The sequence below is a fragment of the Neomonachus schauinslandi genome, chromosome 1 (assembly GCF_002201575.2).
Source record: "Neomonachus schauinslandi chromosome 1, ASM220157v2, whole genome shotgun sequence".
Classification (NCBI taxonomy): Eukaryota; Metazoa; Chordata; class Mammalia; order Carnivora; family Phocidae; genus Neomonachus; species Neomonachus schauinslandi.
The window spans coordinates 182,049,996-182,068,025 of NC_058403.1; the positions used below are offsets into that span (position 1 = coordinate 182,049,996).

The following is an 18,030-nucleotide window of genomic DNA, read 5'->3' on the forward strand; positions in this document are numbered from 1 at the left end:
GAGCTTGCCATAGTGTGGCCCAGGAGCTCACGCAGAACTTTGTCCCGGGGTCCTGAGCTGCTTCCGGGCAGTTCCTCCAGACATTCTCATGACGCTTCTAACATGGTTGCAAGGCGGTAATCGGGAATATTACTGTACACTCTCAGACCTTCAAGGCCTCGCTCATTGTCTGTTGAAACACTTCATCTGGAGTCGGGCTGTGCCCTCCAGAAGGCAGACATGTTTAGCTTCTTCAAGCTTTGTGTGGGTTTTTTTTGGCCCACGTTCTGTTTATGGTAGGTAATTCCAGGTTGCCTTCACTTTGTGTGCAACGAAATTCAGGATGCTGTGATTAATGATTGGTATTAGCCGCTGTGAGCCAATTGCGTGAACTGAGGTGGTTTCACAATGTCAGGGGAAATCTTATGTAATATAATGAGTGAAATAGCAGCCTTCTTTGTGAATTACAGCATCCAAGGTTTAAGTCAGAGGCAAATTTAAAGCAAATTGGAGTTTGCTCTTCTGCAAAAGTGAAGACTAAAATAAGTCTAGACAAGGGGAGACAGTATGGACAAGGGGTATCATTTGGAACTCATTTTTCAAAAATAAAACTGGCATCACATGTTAATCTTTCCATAATGGAATGATTATACCTTAGATAAGTAAAAAGTCTACCTAAGGCCCTTCCCAAGCCTTTTCAGATTCCAAACTTGGGCTCTCTTCTGGGTTGGGTTTGCTGTTGGAAAGTAGCTTTGCTCTGGTTGAGGGGAAATGTTCAAGAGCGTGTAATTCTTTTTGTCATTGAGGTTTTTGCTTTTTTTTTTTCCTTTTCAAATGTGTTTCTTGTTTTTCTTTCTTGATTTCAGCCATAACACAAAGACAACATCTTGGTTAGACCCTCGGTGCCTGAACAAGCAGCAGAAGCCTCTGGAAGAGTGTGAAGATGATGGTAAGGGGCTAGGAAGGTCTTGGTTCAAGTGAGCTGGGGGCTTATTCACATGTGCAAGTTTTAAGGAGTTATATAGCAAGGTCAACCAGGTTTTAACAAGTGAGTTTTTAAAAGGTCATCCAATTTCTGGAAAGTGACCTGTAGTTTCCAAAAGCAGTAGGGGAATCAGACTTGTTTGAAAAGAACAGTTTGTTTATACATAAAGGCAGATGCATGCTACTATCTCCATTAGAAACAGAACTTTAAGACAGACTATTTCAATGAAGATACAACCTCTGCCTTCAGGACCTTGGAGAAAACTCAAGAAAATCTCTGGGAATATAGAAACCAAAGTTGCTCTGGTTACTTACCTATTGGATCCTGATCCTATATTATAAAAGTCTTAAAGGAAAAAATCAAGAGCTTTTCTTAAATTCTACGTGTTCATAACTTGACAAAGGGAAAGCAGATCTTGACTTCTTAGGATCTATCCTCATTATCTGAAAAGTACATTCATCTAAGATCTTTCTTAGATGAGGTGTTACCCTTAGCCTGACTCTGCCTGTTAATCTCGAAAAAGAATCAATTGGCTATAAGAGTTACTATTTTGAAAAGTTTATTTCAAAGTTTTGGGATTTCTAATTACTTTTCCAAAATGGAAAAAAAAAAAAAATTAGAACAAATGTGTGCCTTTTCAGTACACCAAAGTCTATCCCAAGTTCTACCAGAATTATTTTTTTGACATGGATGAATTAAAAGGGAAATGACTTGTTTTGCTACTCATTATTCATCTCTGGCATTTAAATTAGTCGTATAATTATGGAGTACGTATTTTACTATAAGATAATGAAACTTTATTAATTTGTCCTATGGCGCAGAATTGTTGTATATATATAAACTTGAGGTTTGTCTGAAAATGTAAGCCAGTAAAGTGTAATACTGCCAAAACCTTGTACTCCTAGATCCTTCTGCTCTACACGGATTGCAGATACCATGAAATGAGCATAAAATTGGGTGTTCATATTTAGCTATAGAGTGACTGCAAATGGAAATACAAATCCTTCTGACTAAGGAGGCATGACTGAGATGCTCATTTTATTTTGGTTGCTTAGTCCCGTTCCTGAAGAAGGAATGGAACATGTGTGGTCAGCTTCATTATTTGCATGCTTCAGGGATAAGGAACTGTCCAGATTATTCAAATATTATGTTTCATATATAATATAAAAGTGACCAATTTTCAAAGATCAGAATATAAAATACACTCAGCCGTAAAATTTCAGGGACCAAAATTTAATCTTTACTTGATGCTTGATGATTGTGAAGGCATTTTCGACTTCTTATTACCATAGGAGAGCTTCAGTGTCGATCTCCTTTATAATTATACTGGGAACATACAAAAATGAGTGTTAATATAGTTTATAGATGATAAAAGACTCCAATAGCTTTTACCAAGAGAAACTTAATGGAGTAGAAGTGTTGAGTAGAATGGCTGAATTATTTTGTGACCAAATCTAGTACAGTTGACCCTTGAACAACATAGGTTTGGACTGCACTGGTCCATTTTTGTGTGGATTTTTTTCCATAAGTATATTAGAAAAAGTTTTGGAGATTTCTGACAATTTGAAAAACCTGCAAATGAATCTTACAGCTTTGAAGTACCAAAAATATTAAGAAAAGATTAAGTATTATTGTAAGAATATAGTATATAATACTTAGAATGTACAAAAGAAGTGTTAATCGAATATATTATTGGTAAGGTTTTCAACAGTAGGCTATTTGTAGTTAAGTTTTGGGGAAGTCAGAAGTTACACACAGATTGTTAACTGCGGAGGGTCAATGCCCCCTAACCCCTGTGTTTTTTTGTTTTTTTGTTTTTTAAACCCCTGTGTTGTTTAAGGGTCAACTGTTATTTTTAATTCTTAGAATTCTTGTCATTGGTGTTAATGATATTATCTGGAACAAGTATGTATTCATACCAAATGCCATTAGTTTATGAATTATCCCTTCAACATTAGGATTCACAGAACCTTTTTCTAGTAGAAATTATATGCATGTCTGTGTGCCTGTATACATAAACAATATAAATATATAACCAGATGTTACCACTCGGTCATTTATCAGTTCCCACACCTGCATCTTCTGTTGCCTGTTAACACAAATCTGCCTTGTGTTGTTGTTTATGTTGTGACACAAAGAAGAATAATGTTGTTGGTCACAGTATTCCTCCTGTATTTCTTTCTGTTCTCTGGAAGTCATACACACATGGAATGTAACAATATAGCATCACACTTATTGTAAAAAATTTATATATTGTTTCCTAACTCAAAAAAGTGATGAACTGGTTTGGGATTTTGATCCTCAGTGTATAACTCCTTTTGTTGTTTCTGTGTATCGAGTTGAATTAAAAGCCTTTCACCTTGCCTGTGAGCTCCAGGCCAATATTTGAATCTGCCTGGTTGATAATGCTCTTTGTCTGAAAGAGACTTCAAACTAGTCTGCTTAAAACCCAACTATTGATCTCTTCCCCACCCAAACCTGGTCCTCTGTAAGTGTTCCCTATCTCGGTCGAGGGTAAAATTCATGCATACCTAACAGTCCCCCTTGACCTACTACTTCTCTTGACATTCATTTCAACCCATCTACCCTTTGAATTTACTTTGCCTCCCAGATATCTCTGGAATCCATTCACTATTTTCTTTACCACCTGTAGCATCCTAGGTCAGGCCACACTCACCTCCCACCCAGACTCTTTCCCACTCTCCTTACACTGTACCCAGAGCAGTCTTTTAAAATGTCGGTGTGATTGTGTTATCATGGACCACCCCCTCAAGCCCTATTCACTGGTTCTCTGCACCATAAATACTCAGCCCTCCCCATAGCTGGTCCCCAAGCCCTAAGTGGTTTGACCTCTGGCTTTTCTCACTCTTACTCCTCTCCGCTCTGCCCTTCATCCCTACTAGTTCTCTCTCAGAATATTCTTACTCTTCACAAACAGTTATTGATTGCCTTCTATATTTCAAGTGTGTCCTAAGAACTTCAGATGTATCAATGAACACAACAGTCAAAATTCCTTGCTGTCAGAAAGCTCAAATTTCAGTCATTCATCACTGTAGGTCTTTTTGTTAAATTGTTCATACCCTTTAGGTTATAGCTCAGGGACTGTTTCCTTGACCTTGCCCCCAGATATGAGTAGGTCACTGTGTGATGTGTGTTACCTTAGAGAAATAATCACAGTTTTAACTTTAGTTTTATTTATGGGAGTTTGGGATTTGTCTCCTCCTCCAAAAGGATATTTGATCTGTCCTTTTGCACAGTGACTGGCCCATGGTAGGTCTCTCTCATTAAATGCTTATCGGAGAAATGAATGAACGCACCCCCAAAGACATTATTAGATAATATTTAAATGGGCATTTTCTTGAAAGATTTTATGTAAATAAGATTCCATTTTTCAGAGACAATGCCAGCACCAAAACTTATTGTTGGCAATTGAATCACTTTTAAGTCAAGGCTTTACAAGGCATATAGCGCCACGTTGATTACTGAAGTCAGTAACGGAGACATCCATTCATCCGTCCGTCCATTTTGAAATATTTAGTACTTACCATGTACCAAAAACTCCTGGGCACTGAGCATTTTGCAGTGTGAAAACGGTTTTATTCCCATGTTTGTGGAACCTACAGTACACGGGGAACAGCCACTTGCTCTGTAGCTGGAGAGACTTTATGCGTGAAGTGATTTGTTGTGTGCTGTTCTGTGTTCTCAGTTATCATACAGCGTTTTACTTACAACAGGAGGAGGTCGAGCATGGAAAGGATCTTGACTGGTTTTGCCCCCTGACTTATTGAGAACATTTTCATTCTAATATTTCTGAGCTATTTGACTTAGAAATCCTATACAAACTAAGCGATGCCTTCCCATACTCATTTCAGGGCAGCCTTCAAGCCTGCTTTCCCAACGTGCAACATCCTGACATAATTCCTCTCTAACTCCCTCTGTAAGACGCTGTTAAGTGTAGTGCATTTTACAATCTGCATTCTCAATTTGACCTCACCTTCCATTTTTCAGGCAGCAGCATTACTTCTAAGTTAAGTAATGCTTTAATTGTGAGTATAATTGCCTCACTGATTAGAGGATTATTGCAGGATTAAAAGGTCTAATATTGAAAGGTGTAACACCTTTGTTTGCCCGAAATAAGGTCTGTAATAAGTGACTTCCCAGTTTAAGAACATTGAAACCGCGAAGGTATTTGTCATCTTCTACCACCAATCAAACCCCATTCTGACATGCAAGGAAATGAGCCATATAATTATGTTGCCAATATCAGCTCTTACCGTTTTGTGATTTACACTGAGGTCTCTGGTTTACTAGCCAAGCCAGTGAGATAGGCCACAATGCAGGTAAGGACAAAACGGAGTGATGTGTTGCTGCTGTTTTTCTGAGGGGAGTTTTCTTTCTTGGTGTTGGTGTCTGAATTTTTCTTTCTTTCTTTTCTGTCTCATTCCCGCTATTCCTTTGGAGAAGAAGGGGTCCACACCGAGGAGCTGGACAGTGAACTAGGTAAACCCTCCCAGCCTGCTGCTGCTGCATGACTTGCCCTGAATGCTTTTTGTCTCCAGCGAATTGCTTATTCCTTCAGTTTCTTTAGTTTGCACTTCTTCAATGATGATTTTCATTCCAGCTTATCCATGAAAGGTCAATCTTACAACCCTAATGTCTGACTTGCAGGCATCATGCAGAGTTGTAATAAGTTGTGTTTACAAAGAAAATGTCTGAGTGCATCAAGACTAGAATGAGAGTTAGCAAATTGGTGCTAGGTAGTCTTGTGAATTGAGGATTAAGAAGAGCCTTGAGAGGGTAGATGCTTGCTGTGTGCCTTCATCTCTGGTATGACCTACCTCCGCCTCATTTCTTTGGTGCGGGTGGTTATCTCCATGGGCCATGCAGAAAAGCAAAGCAAAACAAAACTAAAAACCCACCAAACGCATTAAGGATCTTTGTAGGAGTGATAGCAATACAGTGATTCTCCTGATCAACTGAATAGTTAATAAGTCTTAGTCTTGGGTTATTAAGTCACGAGCCACGTGGTGACTTTGTAGATGTAGTGAATGGCTTGAAAACCAGATACTGCGCTTCTATGTGACATTTTCCTTAGAGTGTGTGTATCCATGTAAATCAAGTCTCGACTAGTCTAGCTGTTGCAGTTAGAAATAATTTACATTTGCAGATAATGCCAAATGCTTTTGTCTTTGCTGTTGGAATATATTGAATTATGTTCTACGTAAGTTTTATGTTGGGCTTTGAACAATATTAAAATTAGTTTGCATTCCATCTGATGCATCTACTGAAGGATAGATTGGAAAGCCCAGGTTTTCAAGCTAAATTGCACATAAAAGCCTTGGCTTATTGAACATTGACCATCATGTATTTTTGAGATAGAAGATTGTTTAACATCGATATGAAAAGAACTGTCCTGAGATTATTGAATCAACCTAACATTTTTGAGATTGCCTTAAGAACTAAAAACATAAATACTTAATAATACAGATTACTGTTTTAATGTGATTTTGTTTGTGTTTGTTATATAATAATCAATCATGGTTGACTGGAGTTATGATATAATGGAATTTAGCTCTGTTTTTCTTAATGTTGGGAACATATCCTGTTGTAACTGATAGATATGCTGACATTGATCGATAACTGTTGCATGGAGCTTATTTTTAAAAGATATTTAATAAGTTGTCCTTGTCATTGTGGTAAGAAGGACTTGAGATTCACCCTGTGATCTGGAACAATTTGAAATTTGTTTTATCAAAGAAATTAATTGGTAATATTAAAGTAATAGAAAAAGACAACTAGTTTTTGAGACACACGATGAGTGCCTTAACCATTTGCTGAAACAATTTAAATCACTCTTGCTAGGTGATTGATACCCACTGCTATCTGTGGATGGCTGGTAGAGTTAATACAGCTGTGCACAGAGGCATATTTGCTTCTATGGAAGTTTAAATGTTGACATTTTTAGGAAAGAATTTTCTGTATTTTTCCCCCTGTAACTATAATATTGTGGGAACTTTCCTGTGCTGTTGAAGATTGAAAAAAATAAGCGTTAATGACTACATATATCATTTCTCATGGTCACAGTGGTAATCCTGAGAGTTGGTTTGGTGACATAGCAGAACTGTCTCTGGGGGCAAATCAGGCTGCCTTGCTTCTTGTCCATTCTCCCATGTTTAATGCGGGGCTTTGTGACTTGGGCAAGTCACTCAACTTCTCTTAGCTTTCCTTTCCTTACCTGTCAAGAGAGGCTGAAAGAGGAGCTCCCATACTGTTTGTGAGAAAACTTAATGAAAATGTGTCTTAATATTTGTCCCTGCGATCAGTATATATTGTTGTTTCTAGTAGCTTTATTATTTAATAACTAATTCCATCTTGTTGGACTTTTTAATACTCTTTGTGGTACTTTTTGCCTTTAATATGGGTCAGGAGAAGAATGTGTATGTGGAAATGACCCAAATGTGTCCTTGTGGGTAGAGACAGGACTCTTGCTTTTTGCCTGCACATACCCACTGTGTAAAGAGTAGTGTGTACACACACACACACACACACACACAATTTTCTCTTGCATTCATTCCAGGTTTTATTGACAAGCTTACTGCCCATTTTCTTAATAAGAGGGTCCTAATTTCAAACAATAGCAACTGTCAGGTTTTCAGAGAACAATGAGATTCCAGATGTGACAAGGAAACCCTGTCTGAGAGGTGGGGGCGGTTGGCTTAGGTGTTGGACACAGATCATTTGATTATAGAGTTGTCATTTCTGAACTCTGTTGTTTGAGCTGGGTCAGTGGCTGCATTATGCACTTTTGGTTTGCAGAATTTATCACATCCTCTGCAGACATCTTCCCAGAATTGAAAAGTACTCCCTTTTGGAATTATAGGGTATTTAGGTGCTAACACCAACTCGGAGAGGTAGAGACAAGGAAAATGAGGTTCCCTCCCCACCAAGGCTAAGTCACAGTTTTGAAATCTATCTGTGATTGTGAACATGACTTTTAATCTATGTGCTGACATATCTCTTATGAAAAGAACGTAGCACATGTGACTGCTTCATATTTGCTTCTGTGGTAACAAGTAGTACAGGATGAGATTCTTAAGGGCAGGGCTAGCTAGCAAGCAGGCCATATAAATCTGTTCTGTTCCTTTCCTGCTTTCTTAGAACATGGCCATTTGTTGAGCCTACATGCCAGGTGCTGTGCAAAATGTCTTATAGGCATCCTCATTTAATCCATAGTTGACCCTTCAAGTAAATCCCAGTGAAAGATGTAGTTGCAGGATACTCAGTAACTAGTCTAATATCAGATCTATGAAGTGGTAGAGCGAAGGTTCAGTCCCCAGTCTGGACAACCCCCAAAGGGTCTTAGCCGCCTAAAATAGCTGTGACAGGTAGTATATTCTGGTCTGATGTCCAGCAGTTGTTAGACATAGGGGCTGACCCTTCAGGCGAGAGCAGAGTTTTTAGTAAAAAAAAAAAAAAAAAATTGTAGTCATTATTTTCTGGGCTTTGGCATTTTCTGTCATTCTCAGTTTTTTAGAACCGGAAGACAAATTCGAGGACAAACATCTTCCTTTTTTAAATCGATGACCCATTTCTATTTTAAGCATTAGGAGACTAATTCCTATTATTAAGTTAATCACCACATTGGAAGTGAGAAATCTATCTTTTCAACTGAAAATGAGTTTTAGCTTGGAAAACTGGAAAATTTCTGGAGTTTGCTAATCCGTTCCAGAAGATGTGTGTAAATTTGCAAGTGTCCAGGAATAGCCGTTGATCTGCTGCATTTCTCAACCCTAGAGTATAAAGGTTTTGACTAGACAACAGGACTAAGGTCAGAGGTGGCTTCTTTTTTTGTACCCTCTTCAGACCTCCATCAAAGCACTAACTGTATAGGGTTTGGATTGTCTGCTTAGTTGTGCACTTGTAATTATCTTTGTGTTCCGGGTGCCAACCACACCCTCAAGCAGACAATAGACCCTCTCTAAAAGTTGACAAATTAATAATTGAATGAGTTAACATACAGTATTCTATTAGTTTCAGGTGTACAATATAGTGATTCAGCAATTCTGTATATCACTGGTGCTCATTGTAAGTGTACAAAGGAATTAAATTCTTAATATTTCCTGTTTTATCTAAAGCTAGGCCAAATATTCAAGGTTGCAAATTTTGGAAAAGATCTGGTTCAGTGAAACATAGAGCGGGCCCCTCACATTTATACCCACTCCTGCCCCCTGCCTGAACAAACATGTGGACTGTGCCCCAATTTGCATTTTTTTAATATTCGATTTCTCAACTCCTTGGAAATATTTTCCTGGTTCATTTTCATTTAAATGGTAATTTCCAGCTTTGTAAGGGGAAACCATTTCTCAGGCATTTGATTTGCATCAGTTCATATGGCTTGGTGGATAAAAATGCCAAGTTGTATCAACATCTGCAAATTGGACCTGTCTTGCATTTTAGTAGCTCATGTCTCCTGGAATTCAAAGACTTCTTTAAAACCTGCTAAGTGTTTTAAAAAAATGAGAAGAAAAGGGGGAAAACCTGTCTCTTTGTTTGCAAATAGATAACATGTGGAGCAAAAACCATGAAATTAATGTCTCTTGATATGCAGCCAAATCTGAGCAAAACATAAACTTTGAATAATTAGCGGTGTGTGTTTGCGTGCACGCGCGTGACTCCGTTTCAGTGTGGGACGGTTTGTGGCATATGTAAGCTTATGCCTTGATGACAGAGTCATTCTTTGGAAATAGTGACCATAGGAGTCCTTGAGTTAAAAAAAAAAAAAAAAGAATCTAGTATTTCAAAATAAGTGATATTTCAAGTGTTTGTAATATTCTGTTCATGTTGGTCTTAATAGCCGACTTCTAGGAAGAATGATTCACTTTGGAGTAGTGCATTATACAAGCTTGCCGCAACCGTGTATATATCCGAGTGGCTTTGAAATTAAGTTGAGTAATTGCTCCTCTGCTTGAAAGAATTGCTTAGTGACACAAAACACAACCTGGTTGCTTCTTTCACCAAGTCAAATTATCTGGTGCAATGGGCTTTTTCATAATAGATTCTTGCTGTGGCAGAAGTCACTATTAGCTAGTTAATAAAGTTCCAGCCTTTGTAGGAAACCTTACGAAGTTAAGTCCAGGAGAGCACGGGTGAGTTTTCAGAAAGGCACAGAAATCCCGCAATGCCATTTTACGTGACCACGAGAAAGGAATAAAATCTTCCCCCTTAACTAGTGAGTTCTCAGAGGGCAGGACCTATGTTTCTGCTTTCGCAAGCAAAGTGCTGCCGAAGGTGGGTCTGTTTGAATATGGCACCTAAGTGATAGATGCCTGCAATTTGAAAGCCCAACTCCATCTTTTACTTACTTGGCAGCATTTTAATTAGAAACGAGGAGGGGCGCCTGGGTGGCTCAGTTGGTTAAGCGACTGCCTTCAGCTCAGGTCATGATCCTGGAGTCCCGGGATCGAGTCCCGCATCGGGCTCCCTACTCAGCGGGGGGTCTGCTTCTCCCTCTGCCCTCTTCCCTCTCTTGCTATCTGTCTCTCATTCTCTCTCTCTCAAATAAATAAATAAAATCTTTAAAATAAAAAAAAAGAAGAAAGAAACAAGGAGGAAATAAGATGCAAATTTTATTTTATTCCAGGGAGAGCAAAAACAGCACTATTGTATTGAAAATGAAAAGAAACATTAATTTTCATCCATTTTTGTTTGTGTGGTAAGGTAGTCTAGAAATACAATGGGAGAATTGTAAATGTATAAGGTATAAACTAGGCATTCAAGGCAAATTTTAACTATATTTCCATTAAAATCTAATTTAATAGTTGATTCAGAACAAAGGCTTCTGGGACTACATTTTATTAAGTTTTATTAGCTTGTACAAAATATCAGTAAAGAATTGTTCCTCATGTAGAAAAATACACTGATAAATATAAGACTGCCTTCTAGTTTGTTGTTGTTAGGATACACAGTTTTCATTGGACTTAAGGCATTTTTTTGAGTCTTTCTCTTTTTGCCTCACTCAGTTGTTGAAAATCCTTAAGCTCTTAAAGAATATGCTCTTCTTGCTCTAAATGTTCTTTTATTTTTCAGAACTGCCTGCTGGTTGGGAAAAGATTGAAGACCCTGTCTATGGTATCTACTATGTAGAGTAAGTGCCTATTAATCTCTATTTTAGTTTATACTCCTCTATAATTAGGTACATTTATGCTGATCAGAGTTTGTCATCATTATATGGTCCAAACTGATACTAATAACAACAACATAATAATTTTATAATGAAAATATATATGCATATATTAGTGAATGAGAAAATATTCAGCAAATCTGAAGACAGTAAATTATATTCTAAAATTCATGAGGGCAAGATCTATGTCTTTTGTTTACCACTGTTTTACCAGGACCCAACACAGTCCTGGCATATGGCAGCTACTCAGTAAGTATTCACTGAATGAATGCATGAATGAATAAGAAAAGCAAACCAGATGAGTAGGTGTTATCTTCTGAAGAAGAACCTGTTTACCTACTTTTTGCCCCACCCAGGTCTGAACTTTTCAGTAATTACTTATTTATTCATTCAGACTTTCTAAAAGGGCCAGACACATAGTAATGTATGAAATGTCACCAGGATTAAGAAGGTAATTCAGAACTGGCCCAAGCTGCAAGACCTTGTATGCTTCTTTGCCTCTCCCTTGCCTGAGGACCATCTACATAGCTCCTGCTTTCCATTTTTAAGACTCTTAAGCCCTCCTCCTGACCTCCATAGTATGTACCTTATTCTAGCACTGGCCACACACTTTGTCCATTCATTAGAACCATCTATTGTTAGGATGATACTGAAAGAAAAGAAACCCGAGAGATTGGACATTGAAGCAGAAATGCTCTGTATCACTTCCTTCGAGAAAGATGAGAAATAACTAATAAAAAATCCTTTGAAAGAAACAAATGCTATATAAATATTCTATCATCATAATCCTACCTGGTGCAATGAAGATAACTAGCCAGCTTTCTATCCCTCATGCTGCTAGCAATGAAAAGTCATCTGCATCATGCCCTGGCAATAAGAGCATCTGATGGAAATTGTAAAATGCTCAGCATCGTATTATAAAAAATTATAAGCTTAATATAGCAAGTGTCATTGGCCAGTACTCACATTGCTACCGCTGGACCTAACAAGAAGGATTTGGTGATTTGGGACTTTAGAAAAGCAAGCTCCGTTCCTTCTCTGATACTCAGAAAATAAAATTCCATCGTGTGCCCTGCAGATCATCTTTCTTTCAGATGTTTAGTGCGGTTTCTGTATATTCGGGGTTCATTTGGAGTTCTCCCTCAACTAATTTGTGCATTAAGAGAGAAAGGGAAGAGGCGGTAACAGCTTTATAGGATAAAGAGACCTGGTTTGAGGGGAGAGTTGTTACCTTCATATCTGGTCCTCCTCCCTGTGTCTTAGCAACTCCACCTGCCTGCTGTGGTAGACCGTTTCTTAGCATGAAATTGCCTACAAGAATTAGCAAATAAGCAACCAGTCCTAGGAATGAGAGGTAATTAGTCTCTCCACCCTATTTGACAAACCTGTCTTTAAGAAATATTTTGAGTTCTGAATACTGTAACCACATAATAGGTATGTTCCCGAACCTCTAATGAAGTATGATTTTGGTGGAAAAAAGAATGTATGTATGCTTGTGTGTATATATTTGTGTAATACATGTGTATATACACTAAGGTCATGGCAAAAAAACCCATGTATGTACATGTATTCATATGGACGTGTATGTGTGTGTGTGTGCATTTTTGTTTGGCCGTGGCCTTATTAGTTTTGGAGCCATCTGAAGTATCTGGGTCTCTGTCACTTTGAACACATCACATTTGCTTAGGTTTGCTGCATTTGGAGTTTTTTTTGCCTAAGGCTTAGACTTTTAATCCTGGCTCCATGTCAATTGATCAAAATAGTTGACAGGTGTTGGTAGAGCCCTTCTTTGAACTTCGGGTGAGTGCTTCTGCCCCTGTGAACTGCGGTAGGAAGTCACATAGCACTCTGGCATTGTGTGTTACACACAACATTGTATCTCCGCTTTAATCTCATTTTTTTTTTTTTTTATCATTCTAACAATCTACTCTCTGTTGAATTAAAGCACCTATCCCTGTAAGGGTGCTTCCTTGGACATTTGGAAAAGTCAGTGGTTAAAATCCTGGGATTTGAAAGCAGGCAGACCTGAGCTTACATGCCTCTTTCTTGTTTACTAGCTATGTTATGTTAGGTGAGTCATTAACTGCTCAGAAATTTACTTTCCTTACCAGAAAAATGTGAATAAAAGTGGGACCTACCTCCTGGCCTTTACTGAAGATTTTTAAATAAAATACATGAAAAACTGGTAGCATCTAAGCAGTCAGGATGTGGAAGGTGTTCATGTCTTTTTCCTCATCCTGACTGCACATGTCGACACGGGATGGTCAGTGTCGCAGACCACCTGCTTTGCTTGGTTCCAATCCAGGGCCTTGGCTAGACTGGCATTTTGCTTGGGCGAGGAAATATTTCCTAACCGAATACTGTCTGTCTCCTGCTCCAGCCACATCAACAGGAAGACACAATATGAAAACCCAGTTCTAGAAGCCAAACGGAAGAAGCAGCTTGAGCAGCGGCAGCAACCCCAGCAGCAACCCCAGCAGCAGCCCCAGCAGCAGCCGCAGCCCGAAGGTTGGCTTTCCCCGGATGTGTGGGCAGAGGAGCTTGGGGCAAAGCCTGGGCGCTGACACCCCCGTGTGGTCAGACCCGGCCTCTGTGTTCATGTCCTCCCGCCTTGTGGCAGGCAGACCTGCTGTCCTGCAGGGGGGTGGATGACAGAGCTTCTGCTGGAGCTCCCTGCCCAGAACTCAGACAGCTTGGGGGGACGGGGGGGGGGATGGTGTGCAATCCCAAGCCTCCCCACCCCCCCCCCCCCACTCTCCACTTTAATGTAGAAATAGGCTGTTGCCAAACTGGAGAACTTTCTGTTGCCCCAGCATGTTTATAATACCACCTGGTGTCTAAATCCAAACTGCTCTGAGCACTTTCAGAGGAGTTCCTGTGTATGAAACGAACTTCTAATTTTAGGAACGTGACATGTAGGAATCAGAAAAAGCTGGTAATTTGGAACGCTTTTTAAAAACTAAGTTAATTCATGCTCTTTACAAACATACAAACAGTTCAAGAATGGAGAATATTAAGTTCTCCCCTGCTGGCTCCCATCCCATTCTCAATGATAAACACTGGGCAGAATCTATCTAGGATTGTACATAAATGCATATTTTAACAAAAATCAGATCATAACTTATATGTATGCATGCACACACACACATATATATATACACACGTATGTATTAGCTTTGTGATCTCATTTTCCCATTTAAGTTTATTTCTTATACATAGTTCAAAGCTGGTTAATACAGATTTACCCTCTAATTTTTAAGGGCTGCATAATTTTCCATTTTATGAATCTCTCCACTTCATTTAGCCATCTTTTTGTTAATAGATCTGATCATTAACAGTCATCTATTTATTAATAGAGTTTTTTAGTTTTTCATTGCAACCTTTTAAAATGATAGGCTTACTAACCCCTCAATATATAGTGTGTAAATAGCAAATACATGAAAATCTAATATAATACTTTTCTTATTATAATATTGGATATAATAAATATAAACCATAGAGTAGAAGTTGGTAAATCTTTTCTGTAAATGGCCAGCTAGTGGATATCTTAGGCTTTGCTGTTCATATAGTCTCTATTACACCTGTTCATCTCTGCCCTTAAAGTATGAAAGCACCTACACACAATCTGCAAATGAATAGTTGCACTGTGTTCCAATAAAACATTAGATATGAACATTGAAATTTGAACTTCATGTAATTTTCATGTGTTACAAAGTATTTCCCATTTTAATTTTTTTTCAACCATTTAAAAATAGAAAAACCATCCTTGGCTCGAAAGTTGTATACAAATAGATGTGAGGGCCAATTCGGCCTCTAAGCCACAGGTGGCCGACCACTGCCATAGACTGTGTTTTTTTGTTTTGTTTGTTTTTTAAGTAAGTTCTACGCCCAACATGGGGCTAGAACTCATGATTCCGAGATCAAGAGTTACATGCTCTACCAACTGAGCCAGCCAGGCACCCCCTAGACTGTATTTCAGATAGAGTATGTACGTGTGTATCTCTGTGTGTGTGTGTGTGTGCACCTATCGAAAAGTTCTCCTTTCGACCTTCATCTCTTTTCTATTTAAAAAAAGGTCTTAAAATGTTTTTTTTCTGAGCTGGTGAAACTTTGTGGTGTTAGAAAGTGCTGCTTGGGGAATGGGAGTGTATAGTTGAATATATTCGCTTAGCTGGAAAGTGACTGTGTACATCTCAAGGGTCACTCACAGTGAGTTATTTCTGGGCCTCCGAGGTGAGTAGGAGTGCAGTTAGGACACAGGAGTGTTGGTGATGGGTCCCGTTTGGGTTCGAGAGATGGTAGGGGATAGCACTTCAGCCAACTGCTAAAATCACCTATACCACCTCAGATTAGTAGGCTTCCGCAGTTCAGCCCATATCTCAATTGCGTTAGAGGTTTTTCCCTTATTGGGCCAGCATCAGTTGATTGTATATCTTCCCTGATATTTTTTACTTGGTCTCACTTTGGACTCTCCCGCCAGAGAGAACTGAAGTTTTTATTGTTCATATCACAGTATCTCTTTCCTCGAAGGTCTTAGGAGAGAGAGACAAACAGACAGTCGAAGTTCTTAGGAGAGAGACAGACAATCAACAGCCTTAGGAGAGAGAAACAGACAGATACACACACAAGAGACACAGAGAGAGAGAATCTTGATGTCCTTAACAAAGGGTGGGGTCAGATATGAGTGGTTTTTGTTTTTGTTTTTCAGTCTAAGCTCTCTGTGCCTGGTTTTATTGGTTTGGGTAGTTGTGTAATTCAGAAGATGAATCCTGAGTGAGTTGACTAGCACCTTGAAGGAAAAACAGTAAATTGTTTCTTTTTCTTTTAGAATGGACAGAAGATCATTCATCGCTTGTGCCTCCTGTTATTCCAAACCATCCTCCAAGCAATCCGGAGCCAGCCAGAGAAGCTCCACTTCAGGGTAAAATGCTTTTATAATGGCTAGGTATTTAGCTCAAAAATTTAATTTTTTTTTTTTTTTTTTTTTTAAGGAACTTGTAGCTCCCAAGTCATTCCTTTGATAGTGAAAACCATGAGGTCAGAAATTCTAAATGTATTGTTAATCAAACTTGTTGAGAAAATGGAACACTTTTTTTGTGTAAATTTCTGCAGCTAATTGTAATGCCATGGAAATGATGACTAATTGCCGTTAGGGTTTCTCAGCCTCAGCACGGTTGACATTTTGGGCCAGATACTTCTTTGTCGTGTGTGGGGCCTGTCCTGTGCATTGTAAGATGTTTAGCAGCATCCCTGGCCAGTAGCAACCCTCCCCCTGTCGTGACAACTAAAAATGTCCCCAGTCATTGCCCAGTGCCCCTGGGGTGGGGGGTGGGGGCTAATCCCAGAGTTGTAAATCACGGATTTAGAGACTACAGATATTTAGTATTGGGCTAAAATAAAATAAATCAAAAAGTCAGCATGAGATATTTCAAGATCCTAGTCAACCTATTTGCTTTCGACTAAGATTTTCTTTTAGATATGAAATCATTTGATGTTATTCTATTCTAAATGCTCATCTGCTGTTCTTGCTGTACTTTGGCATTTATGCTTCTTTTATAATGTTTCATTGGGTCTCACTCATTTACATTCACAAATAGTAGGAGCCCTCCTAGAGAGGTTCATTTTTGAAAATTGGTATCTCCAGAATCTTGCTACTTTCAGGCCTCATTACTCTTAAATGATAGAGAAGATTCGGGAGGGTTTTTTTTGTTTGTTTGCTTATTTTTTTCCTTTAAATAAGAAAAATAGAACGGGCGCCTGGGTGGCTCAGTTGGTTAAGCGACTGCCTTCGGCTCAGGTCATGATCCTGGAGTCCCTGGATCGAGTCCCGCATCGGGCTCCCTGCTCGGCAGGGAGTCTGCTTCTCCCTCTGACCCTCCCGACCCTCCCCCCTCTCATGTGCTCTCTCTCTCAGTCTCTCCCTCTCAAATAAATAAATAAAATCTTTAAAAAAAAAAAAAAAGAAAAAGAAAAATAGAACAAGCATTATATTTGATAGAGTTGGGGAAGGTTTGTGGTACAGACCCATTAAAAAGACTAAAGTTCGTCTTCGTTCTCTGTGCATTTTTAAAGAGGTATCGTCATGTTAGATATGAAAAGATAAGTAGAAAAACTCTTTTCTCTAATTTTCATCCCTCCATTATTATTTTCATGAGAAGGAAGTTGTTTCCTTGCTAACTGATCATGTCAAGAGATTGGTAATAATACCAGTTTATGTAAAATAATATCTCCTGGCTTAGGTACACATTTTTATGATGCTAATGGTTTTAATAAAGATAGAACACAGCAGCTAATAACGTTAATGGCAGCATGATTGTGGCCTCTTCAGCACTTTTTAAATATAAAATTCCTTTTGCCACCTCATGCTGTCTCCTTTCCCTGCCTGCCCGTGAAGAGTCCTGATCTAGCAGCCTGTGGTACTCTCGGGAAGAAGTCGTGTGGCGAACTTGGTTAGACTGCTGGGTATGAATTTTGCTAAGTTCACCATTCAGCAAAACTTTTCCTGTGATCAGGAGTGTATTTCCAATTCCAGCAAGTGATGATGTTCAAGAGAGTTGCTCTTAGGAAAACTCTCCAATTCCAGTTGGTGCTTAGAGAGAGATTTCTATAGCCATCCCTCCATTGCACCCACTCTACCACCACCATCTTCCAAAATAACAATGCCCATTTATTGGGCTGTCATTATGTACCGGGCACCCCACCCAAGCACTTTACCTATATTATCTGCCACGGGTGTTCCTTACGAGTCTCCTAAATCGTGAGGTTGGTACCACCATTACCTCCATTTACATGTGCAACACTCAGGCAGAGAGAGCTCTAGTGATTTTACGTGTGCAACACTCGGGCAGAGAGAGCTCTGGTGATTTTACGTGTGCAACCCTCGGGC

At 39.0% G+C, this 18,030-nt stretch overlaps 1 protein-coding gene across 5 annotated transcripts in view; it reads left to right on the top strand.

Moving 5' to 3' along the window:
• MAGI1 (membrane associated guanylate kinase, WW and PDZ domain containing 1) overlaps nucleotides 1-18,030 on the top strand; it is a 616,636-nt gene that overhangs the window by 517,815 nt on the left and 80,791 nt on the right. For all 5 annotated transcript variants that reach the window (XM_044921244.1, XM_044921248.1, XM_044921255.1 and 2 more), the window contains 5 exons: nucleotides 846-928; nucleotides 5,429-5,464; nucleotides 11,051-11,108; nucleotides 13,525-13,652; nucleotides 15,973-16,065. In XM_044921244.1, the coding sequence (XP_044777179.1) occupies nucleotides 846-928; nucleotides 5,429-5,464; nucleotides 11,051-11,108; nucleotides 13,525-13,652; nucleotides 15,973-16,065 (398 nt within the window). The remainder of the gene's footprint in view (nucleotides 1-845; nucleotides 929-5,428; nucleotides 5,465-11,050; nucleotides 11,109-13,524; nucleotides 13,653-15,972; nucleotides 16,066-18,030) is intronic.